Source organism: Loxodonta africana, chromosome 16 (genome assembly GCF_030014295.1).
Source record: "Loxodonta africana isolate mLoxAfr1 chromosome 16, mLoxAfr1.hap2, whole genome shotgun sequence".
NCBI lineage: Eukaryota > Metazoa > Chordata > Mammalia > Proboscidea > Elephantidae > Loxodonta > Loxodonta africana.
The window spans coordinates 42,670,962-42,692,914 of NC_087357.1; the positions used below are offsets into that span (position 1 = coordinate 42,670,962).

The 21,953-nt window shown below is 38.3% G+C and overlaps 1 protein-coding gene across 2 annotated transcripts in view; it reads right to left on the reverse strand.

Moving 5' to 3' along the window:
* Positions 1 to 1,159: 1,159 nt before the first annotated feature.
* BTAF1 (B-TFIID TATA-box binding protein associated factor 1) overlaps positions 1,160 to 21,953 on the reverse strand; it is a 122,287-nt gene continuing 101,493 nt past the window's right edge. For both annotated transcript variants that reach the window (XM_064269574.1, XM_010589112.3), the window contains one exon: positions 1,160 to 21,428. In XM_064269574.1, the coding sequence (XP_064125644.1) occupies positions 21,285 to 21,428 (144 nt within the window). In that variant the 3' untranslated portion in view covers positions 1,160 to 21,284. The remainder of the gene's footprint in view (positions 21,429 to 21,953) is intronic.

The following is a 21,953-nucleotide window of genomic DNA, read 5'->3' on the forward strand; positions in this document are numbered from 1 at the left end:
AGAGTAGAACTGCCCCATAGAGTTTCCAAGGAGCACGTGGTGGATTCGAACTGCAGACCTTTTGATAAACAGACGTAGCTCTTAACCACTATGCCACCAGGGTTTCCTGTGTGTACTCCTTAGTGTTTTTTTTTTACCTTGGTCAAGTGGTGCTGACTTCACCCTTACTCAGTATTGCCTTACCCATCACCAAAACTAACACGTATCTAGTATCTAGAATCTCATTGCCTTTCTGGTGGGTGCATGTGGATTTTATTTGTGTTTTTTGTTTGCTTTGACTGTTGCTGTTGATTTTCATTTCCAAACAGAAACCTGAGATTGTTTAATTGCACTTTAAAAATCAAAGTATAGTACATGCCCCATCCCCTCTCCAAAGGTAAGCTATTTAGCCCTTCTGGTGTGTATGTAGTGGTATATCATTGTGGTATTACTTTTCACTTCTCTGATTTCTAATAAGGTTGAGATTTTTTTTTCTTTTGGAAACAATTTATTACCACTTCAGTATGTGAAAAGATGAAAACTGAACTTATGGTGAAATACAAAGGCTTTCCCATACATGGAGGCAAAAGTAACTGAAATGTAAGATTTACCCTTATTAGTAAATCCACCCTGTTTATTATTGCTTTGAATTTTATAGCTGTAATAACATTAAAGCAGCTTTTAATATTTTTTTAATTTGTTGTTGAGAATATACACAGCAAAACATGTACTACCACTGATCTCAAAGAAAAAGGTTTCAACATTTTATTATTGAAGTTTTTTTTTTTTTTTTTGTAGATTCCCCTTTTCAGAGGAAGTAAGTTTTTAAAAGTGGGTGTACCATTTTATGCTCTGACCAGCAAAGTAGGAGGTCCAGTTGCTTCACGTTCTCAACAGTTGGTATTATCATCAGTCTTTCGCCACGCTGACTTCCAATTCTTCACTGCTAGTATATAGAAACACAATTTTTATTTTTTACCTTGTATCCCATGACCATGCTAAACTCACTTATTAATTCTAGTTTCTTTTTGTAGATTCTTTGGGATTTGCTACATACACAATCATGTGGTCTGTAAGTAGAGAGTTTTATTTCTTAAGTTCTAATCTGTATGTCTTTATTTGTTTCTTCCTTATTGCACTGTCTAGAACTTCCAGTACACTGTTGAATAGAAGTGCTGAAAGTAGATGCTGTGTATGGTTTTCTTTTTTTTTTTTTTATTGTACTTTAGATGAAGGTTTACAGAACAAACTAGTTTCTCATTAAACAGCACACACATTGTTCTATGATATTGGTTAACAACCCCATGACATGTCAACACTCTTCCTTTTCAACCTTGGGCTCCCGATTAACCAGCATTCCTGTCCCCTCCTGCCTTCTAGTCCTTCCCCTGGACTGGTATGCCCCTTTAGTCTCATTTTGTTTTATGGGCATGTCTAATCTTTGGTTGAAGGATGAACCTCAGGAGTGACTACATTACTGAGCTGAAAGGGTGTCCAGGTGCCTTACTCTCAGGGTTTCTCCAGTCTCTGTCAAGCCAGCAAGTCTGGTCTTTCTCTTTGAGTTAAAGTTTTGTTCTACAGTTTTCTCCAGCTCTGTGCAGGACCCTCTATTGTGATCCCTGTCAGAACAGGCAGTGGTGGTAGCCAGGCACGATCTAGTTGTACTGGACTCAGTGTGGTGGAGGCCATGGTAGATGTGGTCCATTAGTGCTTTGGACTAATCTTTCCCTTGTGTCTTATTCATCTAGTTCTGCTATAACAGAAATACCACAAGTGGATGGCTTTAAGAAAGAGAAATTTATTTCCTCACAGTAAAGTGGGCTGAAAGTCCAAATTCAGGGCATCAGCTCCAGGGGAAGGCTCTCTCTGTCAGCCTTCTCATCAATGTTCCACCAGACTAAGAGCTTCTCTGTGCAGGGACCAGGGTCCAAAGGACATGCTCTGCTCCCGGCACTGCTTTCTTGGCGGTATGAGGTTGCCCTGTCTCTCTGCTCACTTCTTTCTTTTACGTATCAAGAGATTGCCTCAAGACACAATCCAATCTTGTAGATTGAGTCCTGCCTCACTAACACAACTGCCACCCACTTTCCCTCATTAACATCAGAGAGGCACGATTCACAACATATAGTAAAATTACACAATACCGGGAATCATGGCCCAGCCAAATTGATACACACGTTTTTGGGGGGACATAATTCAATCCATGACATCTTGTATCTTTAGTTTTCTTCATTCTTCTGTGCTCCCGAAGGGGTGAGACCAGTGGGGTATCATAGATGGCCGCTCACAGGCTTTTAAGACCCCAAACGCTACTAACCAAAGTAGAATGTAGAACATTTTCTTTATAAACTATGCTATGCCAATTTAGCTAGATGTTCCCCAAGACCATGGTCCCCACTGTTCTCAGTCCAGCAATATGGTCCCTCAGGTAATTTGGATATGTCTATGGAGCTTCTATAACCTTGCCTTGTACAAGTTGTGCTGCCTTCCCCGGTATTGTGCACTGTCTTACCCTTCACCAAAGTTACAACTTATCTATTTTCTATTTAGTGTTTTTCCATCCCTACCCCCCTCTTCCTTTTCATGAGTTTTTACAGTAGTGGTCTTATATAATATTTGTCCTTTTGTGATTGACTGATTTCACTCAGCATAATGCCCTCCAGATTCATCCATGTTATGAGATGCTTCACAGATTCATCATTCTTTATTTTTGTGTAATACTCCATTGTGTATATGTACCACAGTTTATCCATTCATCTGTTGATGGGCACCTAGGTTGTTTCCATCTTTTTGCTATTGTGAACAATGCTGCAATGGAAATGGGTGAGCATATGTCTGTTAGTGTGATGACTCTTACTTCTCTAGGATATATTCCTAGGAGTAGGTTTGCTGGATCATATGGTATTTCTATTTCTAGTTTTCTAAGGAAGTGCCATTTCCTTTTCCAAAATGGTTGTACCATTCTGCATTCCCACCAGCAGTGCATAAGAGTTCCGATCTCCCCACAGCCTCTCCGACATTTATTATTTCCTATTTTTTTGATTCGTGCCAGTAATGCTGGGATGAGATGATACCTCATTGAGGTTTTGATTTGCATTTCTCTAAAGGCTAGTGATCCCAAGCATTTCCTCATGTGCCCATTGGCCACTTGAATGTCTTCTTTGGTGAAGTGTCTGTTCATTTCCTTTGCCCATTTTTTAATTGGATTGTCTTTTTGTTGTAGAGGTGTTGGATTTTCTTATAGATTTTAGAGATTAGACCTTTATCTGATTTGTAATAGCCAAATTTTTTTTCCCAGTCCGTAGGTTCTCTTTTTACTCTTTTGATGAGCATAAGTGTTTAATTTTTAGAAGATCCCAGTTACCTAGTTTATCTTCTGGAGTTTGTGTGTTGTTGGTTGTGGTTTGTATCTTGTTAATGCCATGTATTAGGGCCTCTAGCGTTGGTCCTATTTTTTCTTCTATGAACTTTATAGTTTTTGGCTTTATATCTAGGTTTTTGATCCATTTTGAATTAGTTTTTGTGTATGGTGTGAGGTATGGGTCCTGTTTCTTTTTTCTGCAGATGGACATCCAATTTTGCCAGCACCATTTGTTAGAAAGACTCTTTTCCCCATTTGATGGACTCTGGGCCCTTATAGAAGATCAGGTGACCATAGGTGGATGGATTTACATCTGGGTTCTCAATTTTGTTCCACTGGTCAATATATCTGTTGTTGTACCAGTACCAGGCTGTTCTGACTACTGTAACTGTATGGCAGGTTCTGAGGTCAGGTAGTGCAAGTCCTCCTACTTCATTCTTCTCCTTCAGTAGTGCTTTACTTATCCAGGGCTTCTTCCCTTTCCATATAAAGTTAATGGGAAGTTTTTCCATCTCTCTAAAGAATGTTGGTATTTGGATCGGGATTACATTGTATTTGTAAATCACTTTGGGTAGAACTGTCATTTTCACAATGTTTAGTCTACCTATCCACGAGGATGGTATGTTTTTCCATTTATGTGGATCTCGTCTAGTTTCTTACAGTAGTGTTTTGTAGTTTTCTTTGTATAGGTCCTTTACACCCCTGGTTAGATTTATTCCTAAGTATTTTATTTTTTTAGGGGCTATTATAAATGGTATTGTTTTCCTGATTTCCTTTTCATCATTCTCTTTATTGGTGTATAGGAATCCAACTGATTATTGTATGTTGATTTTGTATCCTGCTGCTCTGCTGAATCTATTAGTTCTAGTAGTTTTCTCATGGAGTCTTTTGGGTTTTCTATATATAGTATCATATCATCTGCAAATAGGGACAGTTTACTTCAAAACCAATTTAGATGCCCTTTATTTCTTTTTCTTGCCTTATTTCTCTAGGTAGGACTTCCAGCACAATGTTAAATGGGAGTGGTGATAAAGGGCATCCTTGTCCTGTTCCTGTTCTCAAGGGGAATGGTTTCAGCCTCTCTCTGTTAAGAATGATGTTGGCTATTGGTTTTGCATAGATGCCCTTTATTATGTTGAGAAATTCCCTTCTATACCTATTTTATTCAGCGTTTTTATCAGGAATGGGTGTTGGACTTTGTCGAATGCTTTTCCTGCATCGATTCAGATGATCATGTGATTCTTTCCTTTTCTTTATGTGGTGGATTGATTTTGTAATGCTGAACCATCCTTGCATACCAGGTATGAATCCTACTTGGTGGTGGTGTATTATTTTTTTGATATGATGCTGAATTCTATTGAGTAGAATTTTGTTGGGAATTTTTGCATCTATATGCATGAGGAATATTGGTCTGTAATTTTTTTTTGTGGTGTCTTTGCCTGGTTTCGGTATCAGGGATATGCTGGCTTCACAGAATGAATTCGGAAGTATTGTGTCTTTTTCTATGTTCTGAAATAGTTTGAGTAGTACTGGCATAAGCTCTTCTCTGAATGTTTGATAGAATTCTCTAGTGAAGCCCTCTGGGCCAGGGCTTTTTTTGTTGGGAGGTTTTTTTTTTTTTTAAATTACCTTTTCAATCTCTTCTCTTGTTACGGGTCTGTTCAGATTTTCAACATCATTTTGTGTTACTTTGGGTAGGTATTGTGTTTCTAGAAATGTGTCCATTTCTTCTAGGTTTCAAAATTGTTGGAGTATAGTTTTTCATAACACTGTTATGACCCTTTTTTATTTCAGTTGGGTCTGTTGTAATGTCCCCCATTTCATTTCTTACTTGGGTTATTTGCATCCTCTCGTGTTTCTCTTTTGTCACTTTGGCCTGTGGTTTGTCAATTTTGTTGATCCTTTCAAAGAATCAACTTTTGGTTTTGTTGAGTCTTTCTATTGTTTTTCTATTCTCTATTTCATTTATTTCTGCTCTGATCTTCATTATTTCCTGTCTTCTGGTCACTGTGGGCTTCTTTTGCTGTTGTCCTTCTATTTGTTCAAGTTGTGTAGCTTCTATTTGTTCAAGTTGATGTGTGCATCTATTCCTATAAATTGACCTCTGAGGACTGCCTATGCTGTGTGCCAAAGGTTTCGGCATGATGTGTTTTCATTCTCATTTGGTTCTAGGAATTTTTTATTCCACCTCTGATTTCTTCTATTACCCAGTAGTTTTTAAGCAGGGTATTATTCAGTTTCCATGTAATTGGTTTTTTTTCCCCTTCTTTTCCTGTTGTTAATTTCTACCTTGATGGCTTTGTGGTCAGAGAAGATACGTTTGTATTATCTCAATGTTTTGGATTTTGTCGAGGGTTGCTCTGTGGCCTCAGATGTAGTCTACTCTGGAAAACATTCCAGATGTGTTGGAAAATAATGTGTACTTTGCCACCGTTGGGTGGAGTAGTATTCTATATATGTCTATGAGGTCAAGTTGGTTGATTGTGCCCTTTAGCTCTTCTGTATCTTTGTTGAGTTTTTTTCTAGATTTTCTGTCCTTTACTGAGAGTGATGTGTTGAAGTCTCCTACTATTATTGTGGGGCTGGCAACTTCTCTTTTCAGTGCTGTTAAGAGTTTATGTATTTTGGAGCCCTGTCATTGGGTGCACAGATGTTTATTATGGTTATATCTACATGGTGGATTGTCCCTTTAATCATAATATAGTGCCCTTCTTTGTCTTTTATGGTGGATTTTGTTTTAAAGTCTATTTTATCTGAGATTAGTATTGCCACTCCTACTATTTTTTGCTGGTTATTTGCCTAATTCCCCCCCCCCACCCCATCCTTTGAATTTTAATAAATGTACATCTTTGTTTCTAAGGTGTGTCTCTGGTAGACAACATATTGATAGATCTGGTTTTTTAGTTCATGGGTGCATTTAGGCCTTTTTATCCATCTGTCACTCTCTCTTTATGGGTGTATTTAGGCCATTTACATTCAGTTTAATTATTGAGAGGTGTGAGATTATTGCTGTCATTTTGTAGTACTTTTTTCATGGTGCTGAGACTTTCTTTGTTCCTCTTACTCTCCTGTGCTTAATTCCTTTTGTTTGTGGATTTCTATTGTTTTGTAGATTTTGTTTTGATTGAGACTTTATGTTTTTCTTCTCTCATTTGATGAGAAGGTTTAACTTTCTTTGTGGTTATCTTGAAATTTACCCTTATCTTCCTAGGTTCATACCAGCCTATTATTACTTGGTATTGCCTTGCTTTCCTCTCCATTAGAAAGTTCTATACGTACACCCCTTCAGGTGTCTGTCAGGTTGCCGTGCTGTGGGGGCTTGCGTGTTGCTGTGATGCTGGAAGCTGTGCCACTGGTATTGAGATATCAGCAGGGTCACCCATGGAGGACAGGTTTCAGCTGAGCTTCTAGACTAAGACAGACTAGGAAGAAGGACCCAGCCATCTACTTCTGAAAAGAATTAACCAGGAAAACCTTATGAATAGCAGCTAAACACTGCCTGATATAGTGCTGGAAGATGAACGCCCCCAGGTTGGAAGGCATTCAAAAGACGACTGGGGAAGAGCTGCCTCCTCAAAGTAGAGTCAACCTTAATGATGTGCATGGAGTAAAGCTTTCCAGACCTTCATTTGCTGATGTGGTATGACTCAAAATGAGAAGAAACAGCTGCAAACATCCATTAATAATCAGAACCTGGAATGTACGAGGTATGAATCTAGGAAAATTGGAAATCATCAAAAATGAAATTGAACATATAAATATCGATATCCTAGGCATCAGTGAGCTAAAATGGACATATTGGCCATTTTGAATTGGACAAGCATATAGCCGGGAATGACAGCTTGAAGAGGAATGGTGTTGCATCTGTCATCAAAAAGAACATTTCAAGATCTATGCTGAAGTACAGCACTGTCAGTGATAGGTTAATATCCATACACCTACAAGGAAGACCAGTTGATGTGGCTAGTATTCAAATTTATGCACCAACCACTAAGGCCAAAGATGAAGAAATCGAAGATTTTTATTAGCTTCTGCAGTCTAAAATTGATCAAACATGCAGTCAGGATGCACTGATAATTACTGGTGATTGGAACGTGTAAGTTGGAAACAAGGAAGAAGGATCGGTAGTTGGAAAATATGGCCTTGGTAACAGAAACAATGTTGGAGATCGAATGACAGAATTTTGCAAGACCAACGACTTCTTCATTGCAAATACCTTTTTTCACCAACATAAACGGCGACTCTACACATGGACCTCGCCTGATGGAACATACTGGAATCAAATCAACTACATCTGTGGAAAGAGAAGATGGAAAAGCTCAACATTATCAGTCAGAACAAGGCCAGCTGTAGAACAGACCATCAGTTGCTCACATGTAAGTTCAAGCTGAAACTGAAGAAAATCAGAGCAATTCCACGAGAGCCAAAATACAACCTTGAGTATATCCCACCTGGATTTAGAGATCACCTCAAGAACAGATTTGACTCGCTGAACACTAATGACCAAAAACCAGATGAGTTGTGGACTGACATCAAGTATATCATACATGAAGAAAGCAAGAGGTCATTGAAAAGATAGGAAAGAAAAGACCAAGAAGGAAGGATGTCAGAGGAGACTCTGAAACTTACTATAGAACACTGAGCAGCTAAAGCAAAAGGAAGAAATGACAAAATAAAAGAACTGAACAGAAGATTTCAAAGGGCAGCTTGAGAAGACAAAATCAAGTATTATAATGACATGTGCAAAGAGCTGGAGATAGAAAAAACAAAAGGGAAGAATACGCTTGGCGTTTCTCAAGCTGAAAGAATTGAAGAAACAATTCAAGCCTCGAGTTGCAATAGTGAAGAATTCCATAGAGAAAATATTAAATGATGTAGGACGCATCAAAAGAAGATGGAAGGAATACACAGAGTCATTATACCAAAAAGATTTAGTTGACGTTCAACCATTTCAACCATGAGGTAGCATATGATCAGGAACCGATGGTACTGAAGGAAGAAGACCAAGCTGCAATGAGGGCATTGGCGAAAAACAAGGCTCCAGGAATTGACAGAATATCAATTGAGATGTTTCAACAAACCAGTGCAGCACTGGAGTGCTCACTTTTCTATGCCAAGAAATATGGAAGGCAGCTTCCTGCCCAACTGGAAGAGATCCATATTTATGTCTATTCCCAAGAAACGTGATCCAACTGGATATGGAAATTATAGAACAATATTATTAATATCACACATAAGCAAAATTTTGCTGAAGATCATTCAAAAGCAGCTGCAGCAGTATATCGACAGGGAACTGCCAAAAATTCAGGCCAGATTTGGAAGAGGACATGGAACCAGGGATATCATTGCTGATGTCAGATGGATCCTGGCTGAAAGCAGAGAATACCAGAAGGATGTTTACCTGTGTTTTATTGACTATGCAAAGGCATTCGACTGTGTGGATCATAATAAATTATGGATGACATTGAGAAGACTGGGAATTCCACACTTAATTTGCTCATGAGGAACCTTTACCTAGGTCGAGAGGCAGTTGTTTGGACAGAACGAGGGGATACTGACTGGTTTAATGCCCGGAAAGGTGTGTGTCAGGGTTGTATCCTTTCACCATACCTATTTAATCTGTATGCTGAGGAAATAATCCAAAAAGTTGGGCTATATGAAGAATGGGGCATCAGAATTGGAGGAAGTCTCATTAACAACCTGTGTTATGCAAATGACACAACCTTGCTTGCTGAAAGTGAAGAGGACTTGAAGCACTTACTGATGAAGATCAAAGACACCACAGCCTTCAGTATGGATTGCACCTCAACATAAAACAAAAATCCTCACAATTGGACCAATTAACATGATCGCCATAAACGGAGAAAAGATTGAAGTTGTCAAGGATTTCATTTTATTTGGATCCACAATCAACACCTACAGAAGCGGCAGTCAAGAAATCAAAAGACGCATTGCATTGGGCAAATCTGCTGCAAAGGACCTCTTTAAAGTGTTGAAAAGCAAGGATGTCACCATGAAGACTAAGGTGCGCCTAACCCAAGCCATGGTATTTTCAATCACATCATATGCATGTGAAAGCTGCACAACGAATAAGGAAGACCGAAGAAAAATTGACACCTTTGAATTGTGGTGTTGGCGAAGAATATTTAATATACCATGGACTGCCAAAAGAACAAACAAATCTGTCCTGGAAGAAGTACAACCAGAATGCTCCTTAGAAGCAAGGATGGCAAGACTGTGTCTTATATACTTTGGACATGTTGTCAGGAGGAATCAGTCCCTGGAGAAGGACATCATGCTTAGCAGAGTACAGGGTCAGTGGAAAAGAGGAAGACCCTCGACAAGGTGGATTGACACAGTGGCTGTAACAATGCGCTCAAGCATAACGATAGCTGTAAAGATGGCTCTGGACCAGGCAATGTTTTGTTCTGTTGTGCATAGGGTTGCTGTGAGTCAGAACTGACTTGATGGCACATAACAACAATGACAACATATCTACACTGTTTATTCCCTCTCTTATTGTTCTGATGTTGTTGTCATTTACAGATTAACCTCTCTGATTCCCTGTTGTAATTCTTTTGGTTTTGGATAGTCCTTGAGGGTTCATTTCCTAGGCTGTTATCTGGCTGGTACAATCTTGCATCCTAGATTCAGACTGTGGACTCCTTTAATAATACTTGTAAGTTTGGTTTGGTTTTTACATATTCCCTTAATTTGTGTTTATCTGGAAATGTCCTAATTTCACCATCATATGTGAACAAGAGTTTTGCAGGATATATTTTTCTTGGTTGGCAATTTTTTTCTTTCAAGGTTTTATATATGTCACCCCATTGCCTTCTTGCCTGCATGGTTTCTGCCAAATAATCAGAGCTTAGTCTTATTGTTTCTCCTCTCTGTGTGACTTTTTGTTTTTGAGCTGCTCTCAGGATTTTTTGTCTTCAGTTTTAGCGAGTGTGATTATGATATGCCTTGGTGATTTTCTTTTGGGGTCTATCCTATATGGGGTTTGCTGAGCTTCTTGGATGGTCAGCTTTCCATCTTTCATGATATTAGGGAAGTTTTCTGTCAGCAATTCTTCTATGATCTTCTCTGTGTTTTCTGTTTTCTCCCCGTTCTGGAACTCTGATCACTTGCAAATTTTTGCTTTTGATTGTATCCCACATAATTCTCAGGGTCTCTTCATTTTTCTTCTGTCTTTCTGATTTTTCCTCAGACGGAGTTGTAGCCAAGTGTTTGTCTTCAATTTCTCTGATCCTGTCTTCCATCATTTCAAACCTGCTCCTCAGCCCTTCTATGACACGGTCCATTTCTGAAATCTTGTTTATCTTTTGGATTTCTAATTGTTGTTTTTGTATTTCTAGTTGTGAATTTATTTTGGTATATTGCACCTGTATTATTTTCCAGAATTCTTCCATTTTTTGTCTGTATTTTCCATGAGTTTTTCTGCCTTTTCCATGAATTTGTCTATTTTTCCCTCATTTTTGCCTGCTTTTTTTTTTTTTTACTTCAACTGTTAGATAGCTCTGAATATTTTAGATCTGAATTCCCTGCCAGGTAGTTCTAGTGCCTTTTCTTCTACTGTAAAGTCATCTTGTGTTTTCTTTTGGACGCTTACTGGAACCATCCTCTCCTGGTTTTTGCTTTTTTTTTTTTTATATATAAGTCTTTATATTGTCTGCTGTCTTCAGGACAACCAGCAGTTATCTTCTTCGTTTATTGATTGTAGATCTGTTTGTTTTGTCCTGCTTTATTGTTTTATTTGGTTATGTCTGAGCAGGCGGGCTGTGTGTTCTTTGCTGTTTGCTCATCTGTAGTCACGATACTTTTTACCTCTTTGTTCAATGGGCAGGGCCAGTTGCTCAGCTATGGTGCAGCAGAGCAGGTCCACCTGAAGGGGAGGGGCTGGGATGGGTTGTTTGTGGCATGTACTAGGGCTGACAGGAGAGGCAGGGAATCAGTGCTGGGCAGGTTTCAGTAGGCTGTGCCTGTGTTGCTTGGGGTGTGATGTTCAGCACATGGTGCAGGTAGGCAGGAAGGAAGGGGGAGGTTGCGATGTGTGGAGCTAATATGGGTATGGGAAAGAGGAGAGAGAAACAGGAGCCAAAAACAAACAAAAAGTGTGCTAAGGGAGCTTGCCATTGGAGTGGAGAGATGAGAACCGAGAAACAGAGGAAAAAAAGGAAAAGAAAGAATAGGGGAAAAAGAAAAGAACTAGATAAAAATTTGGAAAAAAAAGTCCCCAGGAGTCCCACCGATGTGGCTGCAAAAACTGGGGAAGGGGCTCCCAGGCTGCAGTACAGCCTGGCTGGAGGGGGTACAGATGTCACACAGCACGAGGTATTCAGGAGACAGGAAAAGAAGCTAAATACAGAGAGATGAAAACCGAGAAATGAAGGAAAAAAGAGAAAAAGAAAAATGTCCCCAGGGATCCCACCAACGTGGCTTTGCAGACTAGGGAGTGGCTTCTAAGCCGTGCAATTCAGCCCAACTAGAAGCGGCTCCCAAGCCGTAAAAAGAAAACAAACAAAAAACCCCACAGGGATCCCACCAGCGAGGTCAGGGGAGTGGTTACTCAGTAAAGCAGAACTTCACAGCCTTTCAAGAGGAAGCAAAGATAGCACGTGGAGCCAGGTGTTTGAGAGAAAGGAGGGGAAGCTAGTGGGAGGCACATAAGAAACCAAAAGAAATGGAATAAAAACATTGGCAACAGAGAAATGGCACTCAGGGAGCCGGCCAGTGTTGGCGGGGTGAATCCAAATGGCCCGGGGCTGAAGCAGTTGCCTCTCAGTCAAGAACTGCGGCTGGTGGGAAGCAGAAGAGGTCAGCAGAAGAGGTCGGGAAGAAGGGTGGAGGTTAGGAAAGCATGTATCACTGATTACTGGGTGATCTGTCTCCTGCTGGGGACTTCATGAAGCTGCTCTCCCGTACTCCCTCTGCTGATCTCCAATGTGGGCAGGACAAATCTAAGCAGCACGGATGCTGCACTTCCTGGCTGGCCGAGCCACCACTGCCAGCCAGGAAGTGTAGACATAGACCAGTGGGGAAGAGGATGGGGGAGGTGGGAAAGCATGTATTGCTGATTACCAGGTGCTCTGTCTCCTGCTGGGAGCTCCGTGAAGCTGCTTTCCCATGCTCCCTGTCCGCCATCTCTGACAGGAGTCGAAGATGGCCAATTCATGCTGCATTAGCTGATAGGGGACCTCTGTGTGTTATCTCTCCTCGCTCTCTATTCTGTCAGTTTCTTATTCCATTCGGTGCTTGGCTTAGCTCTTTGATACTTCAGGTTCCAGGATTGTTTGTCTGTTTTACTTAGTTTTTCAGGTCTTTGCTGTGGAGGACAGCATGGTGCTTCTTTGGCACCATGTTGGCTGGAAGTGATTTTAATTTCTGGAAATCTGTTTGGATGTGCATTATTGCTCAGCATATAGCCAGTATTGGTAAAAGTTCCATATGAACCTCCAAAGGAATATATTCTATAGTTGGGTAGAATGTTATATATATGTTAATTAGGTCAAATTTTTTAATTGTACTATTAAAATCTTCTACATCCTATTACATTTTTCTTCTGGTCTGCTTGTTCTACCGAGAGGTGTGTTAAAATCTCCCACTATGATTAGTGGGCTTGTTTATAGCTCCTTATAATTTTGTCCATTTTTGCTTTACGTATTTTGAAGTGTACATCAATTTAGAGTTATCTTTCTAACTGAATCTCTTATTATGACATACTATCATTTAGTAATACCTTTTGTCTTGAAAGCTATTTTTTCTGAAATTAATGTAACTATACCAGTTGTTGACTTTGATATCGTACTCTCTCATAGGACTTTGAGCTTCTCTCATTGTATTTAGTAGGAGTTGCTCAGTAAATATTTGTCACTTAAATTTTTATTTTTTTAATTTGAAATATGCATCAAAGTATATAACATACACATAAAAATTAAAAAATAAATAACACCCACATATCCACCCCTACCAGCGTAAGAAGCATAAGAGATAGACCACTGCTTTGATCTGAAACCTCTTGGTGTGCTCATCTCAGTTCACCGTTCTCTGGCATCTTGCTAACCATGCTTCTGAAATGTATTAATTGTTCCCTTGCTTTTATGATGGTGTTTGTATATCCCTAGACAATGTTTTTTGTCTACTCGTGATCTTTATCTAAATGGACTCAAACCGTATGTTTTATCCTTTTTTCACTATTGTTTGAGAGATTCATCCATTTTTGATTAACTTACTCATTGATTTGTTTCAATGTTGTATAGTATTCCATAATAGAAATACACCCCAGGAGATTTCATTAGGTCCCACAGCTTAAAAGACTGTCTTCCAAATTTATAATTTCCATCTTGACCCTTTCTCTAGAGCTTCAGACTCTTATATCACCTGCCTACTCAACACCTCAAATTTAGCATAACCAAAAGAGAATTCTTGATTTCCTACCTTCCAACCCCCGAAATTTGTTCCTTGTTCAATATTCCACATCTCTCCCCGTGACACCATTCACTCAGCTGTACAAGAACCAAAACCAAGATGGAAACAAATTTGGCTTTGTTGTTGTTGTTGTTAGGTGCGGTCGAGTTGGTTCTGACTCATAGCGACCCCATGCACAACAGAATGAAACACCGCCGAGTCTTGCACCATCCTTACAATTGTTGTTATGCTTGAGCCCATTGTTGCCAGCTCTGTGTCAATCCACCTTGTTGAGGGTCTTCCTCTTTTCCACTGACCCTGTACACTGCCAAGCATGATGTCCTTCTCCAGGGACTGATCCCTCCTGACAACATGTCCAAAGTATGTAAGACGCAGTCTCGCCATCCTTGTCTCTAAGGAGCATTCTGACCACACTTCTTCCAAGACAGATTTGTTCGTTCTTTTGGCGGTCCACGGTATATTCAATATTCTTCATCAACACCACAATTCAAAGGTGTCAGCTCTTCTTTGGTCTTCCTTATTCATTGTGCAGCTTTCACATGCATAAGATGTGATTGAAAATACCATGGCCTGGGTCGGGCGCACCTTAGTCTTCAGGGCGACATCTTTGCTCTTCAACACTTTGAAGAGGTCCTTTGCAGCAGATTTGCCCAATGCAATGCGTCTTTTGATTTCTTGACTGCTGCTTCCATGGCTGTTGATTGTGGGTCCAGGTAAAATGAAATCCTTGACAACTTCGATCTTTTCTCCGTTTATCGTGATGTTGCTCATTGGTCCAGTTGTGAGGATTTTTGTTTTCTTTATGTTGAGGTGTAATCCATACTGAAGGCTGTGGTCTTTGATCTTCATTAGTGCTTCAAGTCCGCTTCACTTTCAGCAAGCAAGGTTGTGTCATCTGCATAACACAGGTTGTTAATGAGTCTTCTTCCAATCCTGATGCCCTGTTCTTCTTCATATAGTCCAGCTTCTCGGATTACTTGTTCAGCATACAGATTAAATAGGTATGGTGAAAGAATACAACCCTGACACACACCTTTCCTGACTTTAAACCAATCAGTATCCCCTTGTTCTGTCTGAACAACTGCCTCTTGATCTATGTAAAGGTTGCTCATGAGCACAATTGTTCTGGAATTCCCACTCTTCGCAGTGTTATCCATAGTTTGTTATGATCCACACAGTCAAATTTGGCTTTATGTTGATGTATATCAAGGACAGCAGACTGACTTGACTGGGTAAGTATGCTTGAATATGACAAGAGACAAAGTCAGAGAAATAAAGAGAGACCAGAACTTGTAGGATTTGTAGACCATGGTGAGGAGTTCAGATTTGATCAGTGTGTGATAGGAAGCTACCGGAGAATTTGGAAACAGGAAAACCAATTAGAAGACAGTAGTCTAGGAAAGTCATGATGTGGTGGGAATTATAGTTGAGATGGAGAGAGGTGGACAGATTTGGAATGTTTTGGAGCTAGAGAGGTAGAACTTGTTGATGAATTGGATACAGAGGTATGTAAAAAACAGTCAAAAGTAACTTGTCTTTTCTCCCATGACCTCCTTTTTCCTTCTGAACCTCCTATTAAGTATATATTAGATTTTCTATTTTCCATGATTTTCACCTGCTCTTTCATATTTTCTGTCAATTCATCGTTCTGTATCCCATTGTGGGTGATTTTGTAAGATCCAGCTTAGCGTTCACAAAATTTGTCTAATCTGAAGTGATAACCATCAAGTTTTTAATTCCGAGAACTATTTTACAAATTTACCTAACTTTATAGCCTTTTTTTTCCTATTTTTATATCCAATTATTTTAAACGTAACTTATTTTATGACCTCTCAAATTTTTAGTAGTTTTGAGATAGCTTATTCTCCTCTTTGCATCCGTTTACTCTTCTTGGTGGCTCATTTCCTCTTACAGGTTGTTTTGTTGCTTTGTTTTATGAGCTTAGTTTTTACGGTGGATTTTTCCCTCTCTGGTAATCCCTATGAGACTCTGTCTGAAACTGTGCCTATAGGGCAGTTTTGTTATTTCCTTCTGTTGTAATCTCAGAGTTGATTATTTTTTAATTTGTGGTTCCTATAGTACACATTTCGAGAGTATACACTTAGTATAAACCCAGATTGTAAACTAATCTGGGGTGCAGGCCTGGAATTCTAATTTCTTATAGATGGTTTTCTGGGTCCATGGGCAGTTTTTCTAGTTCCTTTAGAATACATAAGCTTTTTTTTTTTTTTACATTTTTTTCTTAGTAATATTTGATACTGGTTACATTTTTCACAATGTGTCATCATTCTCATTTATTCCACTCTGTTTGTACCATTTCTAGCGCTCTAGTTTCCCTGCCCCCTTACCTTCTCTTCTTTGCTTTAATTTTTGACTATTTGGTCTCAAACAGATTTTTTAAAGGAGCCCATTACTCACAGGTGATATTCTTTACGAACCAGTCTGTTATTTAGGTAAAAAGTACCTCAGGATGATAATCTTGGGAGTCCTCTAGTCTTAACTGGTCCAATAACTCTGGACTTTTTAAGAATTTGAGTTCTGTGCCACATCGTTCTCCCATTCTATCAGGAATCATCTATTGTGGCCCTGATCAGAATGGTCAGTAGTGGTAGCTGGGCACCATCTAAATCTTTTGTCTCAGGGTAGACGAGGCCATGGTTTGAGTCGACTATTGGTCCTGTAGGCTATTTTCTTCACTGAGCCTTTGGTTTCCTTCTTTCTCTTTTGTTCTGCATAGGTAGACTGACAGGTATAGTTTAGGTGGCTGCTCTCAATCTTTTAAGACCCCAGACACTACTCACCACACTGGGATATAAAACATGTACTTTATCAACTGTATTATGCCAATTAACTGAGGATTTTTGTCCTCACAAAACTATGGTCCTAAGCCTTCAAACCCAGAAAACCAATCTTCCGAGGTGTTTGCTTATGTCTAAGAAGTATCTATAACCATGTCCACTATGTGGTTTATTATATATGGACATATATGCAAGCACACACATACCTGTATGTATATATGCCTATAGATACATCTATCTGTGCATGCATATATACTCACATATTCACACACACACACGTACCCACATATTCATAGTTTTTGGTTGTTGATGTTATTGCAGAATTATGTCATATCGTTTACCAAAAATGTCCTTTTCTCTTGTGCACTTCTTAGTGACATCATTTACTTTGGTCAAGCTGTGTGCACTTCACCCACACTCGATGCTTCCCTTCCCATCACCAAAAATAACAAATGTCTATTATCTTGAAGTGCTTCCCCCTCTCCCATCACCATTCCTCCATCCTTGGTAACCACCAATTGAGCACTGGTCTCTGTATATGTATCTAGTCTTGTGTTCTTATAAAAGTGCAGTCAGACATTTATCCTTTTGTGATTGACTTATTTCACTCAGCATAATGTTCTCCAGATTCATCCACATTGTTTTGAGGACTCATCGTTATTGTTGCATACGTTGCATGCATGTATGTACGTTTCTTTATCCATTCATCTGTTGATGGGCACTTAGGTTGTTTCCATTTTTTTGCTATTGTGAGTACTGCTGCAATGAACATAGGTGTGCATCTGTCTGTTCATGTCTCTTATTAGATGTCAGGGGTATACACCTAGGGATGGGATTGCTGGGTATTTCTAGCTTTTTGAGGAAGTGCCACACCATTTTCCATAGTGGTTATACTATTTTACAATCCCATCAGCAGTGGATAAGGGTTCCAATCTCCACACATCCTCGCCAGCATTTGTTGTTTTCTGTTTATCAGTGCCATTTTTGCAGAGGTGAGTGTGTATCTGATTGTAGTTTCGATTTGCCTCACTCTAATGGCTAATGATTGTTGCCGCTTGAATGTCCTCTTTGGTGAAGTGTCCTTTGCCCATTTTTAAATTGGATTGTCTTTTTGTTGTACCTGACCTCTTTGGGGCTTTATAGATAGGACTAAGTTGTAGTTCATCTTCTCCTGTAGGCCTGAAGCCATGTCTCTCTGTCCCTACATGCACATTAGGATCAACTCCTATATTCCTCAGCAGAACTCTCATTGGTCTAAGTGAATTTATCTTAGGGACTCTTTCTTGTGGCAGGAAGCCATTTTTATCTTCTTAGAGATGGAGGCTGACACTGCATGTGTGAATGGCAGACATCTTCTAGTAACTGCCATAACTCAAGTTTTTATTTTATTGATTCACATTGAGTACTCTGGCACTTGGTAACAGATGTTCCTACAATCAATTTAACTTTAGAGTCCACAAATGCCAGCATATCTTCTGGGAAATTGAGATGGTCTGTATTTAACCAGGAGGTGGAAGACTGCATTGGAATTAAATATTTGGAGCAGACAAATACATGATGGAATGCTTGTTACTTTTCTATGATTTCTATATGCTCTTATAGTTCCCCCACTTTTGCCTTGAAGTGGTTACATTCTCCACAGCTTCACTGGAGAATTCACTTTGGAGTAAGTTCATATAAGCCATTCAGAAGGTATACCAGTTCAACTAGTCTCAACATCAAAGAGTTTCAACTATATTACCAGATATAACAAGTTCTTGTTGAAAGACATTTTTTTGAGAAGTGTATGCGGAGATATATATACATACACACACACACACACACACATACACCAAACCTGTTGCCATTGATTCTGACTCATGGAGACTATGAGAAACCCAAATTTTAATATTTCTTTAGTGCTAAAAACTTAATTTCCTGTAGGGAAGCAATAATAGGCTCTGATATAATCTCAATCTGTAATTCTGCAATTATTTTTAAATTATTTAAAGTTTTCTATAATAAATTTTTTTTAAAGGGAGAGCATATACAATGAATCACTATAACCATTAACCAGCTGAAAATATTTATCAACATTCTATTATACTTGTTCATTCTCCAGTCAAACGTCTTTATTTTGTGGATGCAGTCACATTTTTAAACATATCTTTAATATCATTCATCACTCAGTTCAATTTTCCCCATGTATCCATTATTTTTAAACTGTACTGCTATGACCTTAAATGAGTCACTTAACTGAGTATACTTCTTACCTGTGTACATGTTTTTCTTTATTTGGAAATTTAGAATATGATTTAATTTTTCAAAGTTCACAAGGTTATTTTTTAATTATAGTCACACTAAGTTGTCCTCTCATCCTGAGCCCTGTTTTCCTCTATGAGGAACCACTATTACTGTTTTCTTGTTTGTCTAGAAATAGTTTACTAAACACACCCATACATTTTCGGATGAAATTCTTTTAAAATTTATACTTCCTAAATATCCGACTTCCAGCTCTTTATCTAACCTTACGAATCGGTGGGGGGCGGGGGGGGCACCTTAGCCTTTTTACAGTATGAATTCTCTGCCCGCTTCTCTCTCTTTAATGACATATTGTTCCTTAAATATTCTTATAGCTACTTCACATACATACAGTAGATACTGTACTCCTACCAACTGGTCTACATGGAGTACTGACAAGAATTGGGGATTATGGCAACTTACTATCCCAAATGTAGAGAATTTTCCTAGAAAAAAACCGCAAAGTTTTGGCAGCCACAGAAGATAAGACAACCAGTGTCTCTTTGGTCATTAGAAAACGATAATTTTACATCTGACAAGCACCCTCCCCCAATCTAAAGTCTGTCTTATATTAAAGATCAAGGGAAAACAACTACAGTACATTAATGATTAGGAAATGTCAATTACTGTGAGCTATACTATAAATAACTGGCTTGTGAAAATAATAAATGGTTAATAAAAAAACATTCAACTTAGCTCAGGTATCTAATGCTGTGTACAATGGATCCCAGAAAAAAAAAAAAAAAACAAGTGCACTGGCTCAGGTATCTAATGCTGTATACAATGGCTACTCTACACAAAGTCAAGAATTTCCATTTGGTTTTCTATAATTTGAATATAAACCCTAAACAGTGAAGAAATAACCATTTAATTAGTAAGAAAAAAGTGATAAACCTCAGAACCTTTGTATCAGAACTAATTCTAATCTTTTGCTTTTTCTAGTGACCATTTCCTACAAATAACACACAGTTGCATATACTTTACAGTTTCAATTTGATATTTTATTCTTTTATGGAATGCTAGGTTTAATGTTACAGTATGGTTGTCAAAGTACTGAAATATGACAAATGTCCGTGTCATCTAAATGCTGGAGAACAATATAACTTTAATGATTTTAAACGACATATTTTACAGCTGAGGTCTGACGGTTTTTAAACTGATGCCTATGTATATGGCCAGCCACAAACCTTGGGGATGTTTATTAATGAATCTGTATGTGTGTGTGTATATATATATATATATACACATATATATATACACACACGTACACACAACACATACATACACACACACACACAAATATAGCCCATCTATGTGTTTACACAGGCAATGTATTAATTTATGAGTGTTATGAGTGTGAAATTTATAAAATATATACATACATATACTCACCCTCACCATTGAGCTCACTTTTCTAACACTAGTTAATCAGCTTCATGCCCAATTATTATTGCTGCCCAGAATAACTACATGATTTTAGTGCCAATACTAGGCACCTTTCTGGATGTGGGATAGGTACATCTGTGCATATGTGTATTTATGTATGTTTGTGTATAAGGGAATTATTTTTCCCTTTTATGCTTCAGTCATGCATTACTACAATAAACAGTCTTCAGCATAGGTTTTAGAATTCTAAACAGTGTAAAATCTACTTCTGGAAAACTGCATATGTTCATAGTTACAAAAAATATATTATATATATATATAAGACTGAAACCTATTGAATACATACGTTCTTTGAATTTGGCTATATCCTAGCCTTTAGATAAATTAAAAAAACACCCTCTTAATAGGATGTTATGGTAGCCTTAAATAGACCATTACCTGTATTTAGAATAGCTGATATCATATTTTAAAAGTTGACAAAATGATGTAAAGATTTGAAAAACACTGTGCATTAAATATATAAAGGTTTTCACCACGTACTTGGTTCAATTCATTGTCTAACATTCTGTCATGTTCCAAGACTGACCAATAATTTCTTAAAATTATGGCTCATTAAGGCTTTTATACAAAAAAAAAGCCCTCTTTTTAATCAGTTATAAAAACAAGTTCCATTTAAAATAAAAAAATGTACATGAACACTAAAGTACTCATGGATATTATCCTGTACAAAGTCACTATGTAAAGATAGGAGGCTTGTTCCCAGTAAGAACACCTCCTGGTAGCACATGTAAACCTGGTTTGGTTCCTCTGCTCTGCAGCTATTCAGCATGTAAAATTTAAACCATTTCACATTAACATTTCAATTTAATACAGTGCAAATATTTGAGAATAACTTGTTCCCCCCAGTGAAACAAGTGCCAGCGTATGCTGAATATTCTTCAGATCTATTTACACATTGAGCTAAAAGTTCGCCATAAACTTTGAAATTTGCTGAATATCAGCAGAAATGTAACTGAACTAGCAGCAATTGCATTTACAATATTTGATAGTTACTTGAGAGAATGCATAAAATTTTCCAGGCTGTACTCTGAATCATATTGCTCTTGATCCCAAAGATCACTCAGGTTTTCGAGAATTGATTTCATACTTGCTTTTCCAGAAGCAGAGGCGTCAGCTTTTTCTGCTTTACCATCCTTAAGGAAGATTGAAAAGAGAAAATGAAAGGTTCTTAACTTCAAAAATTATATCTTCTTTTAAAATACCACACTTGCCTTTAACACTGTGCTTACTGAGTGAGAAGTTCATGGTCTCACAGGATAGCCCATTCTCTTTCCCACAGCTCTAAAATTTACTGTTTTTAGTTTTTTATTTGGAAAGAATTTCAAAATTATAAGAACATAAAAACACTACAAACTTGTTAATTCTGTCACATTTGCTTTGCTGTTCTCTTTCTCATGCAGCCTTTCTTCCCCTAGATTATACTTCCCTAGTTCTTTCAACCTTACCTTATATGACATGATTGAACTCTGGCTATCTTTTGGGGGCTAACTCATTTGTCAAGTGTGTAAGATGTGGCACCCAGACACATATTCCTAATGTGGTTTAGTACATACAGAGTACAACAGAACCAATTAAAATTTATAGCTAATTTAATTTCACTATCTAAGGCAAATTTCTCACCATAATTTACACTGAATGTGGAGTTGATTTTCTAAACC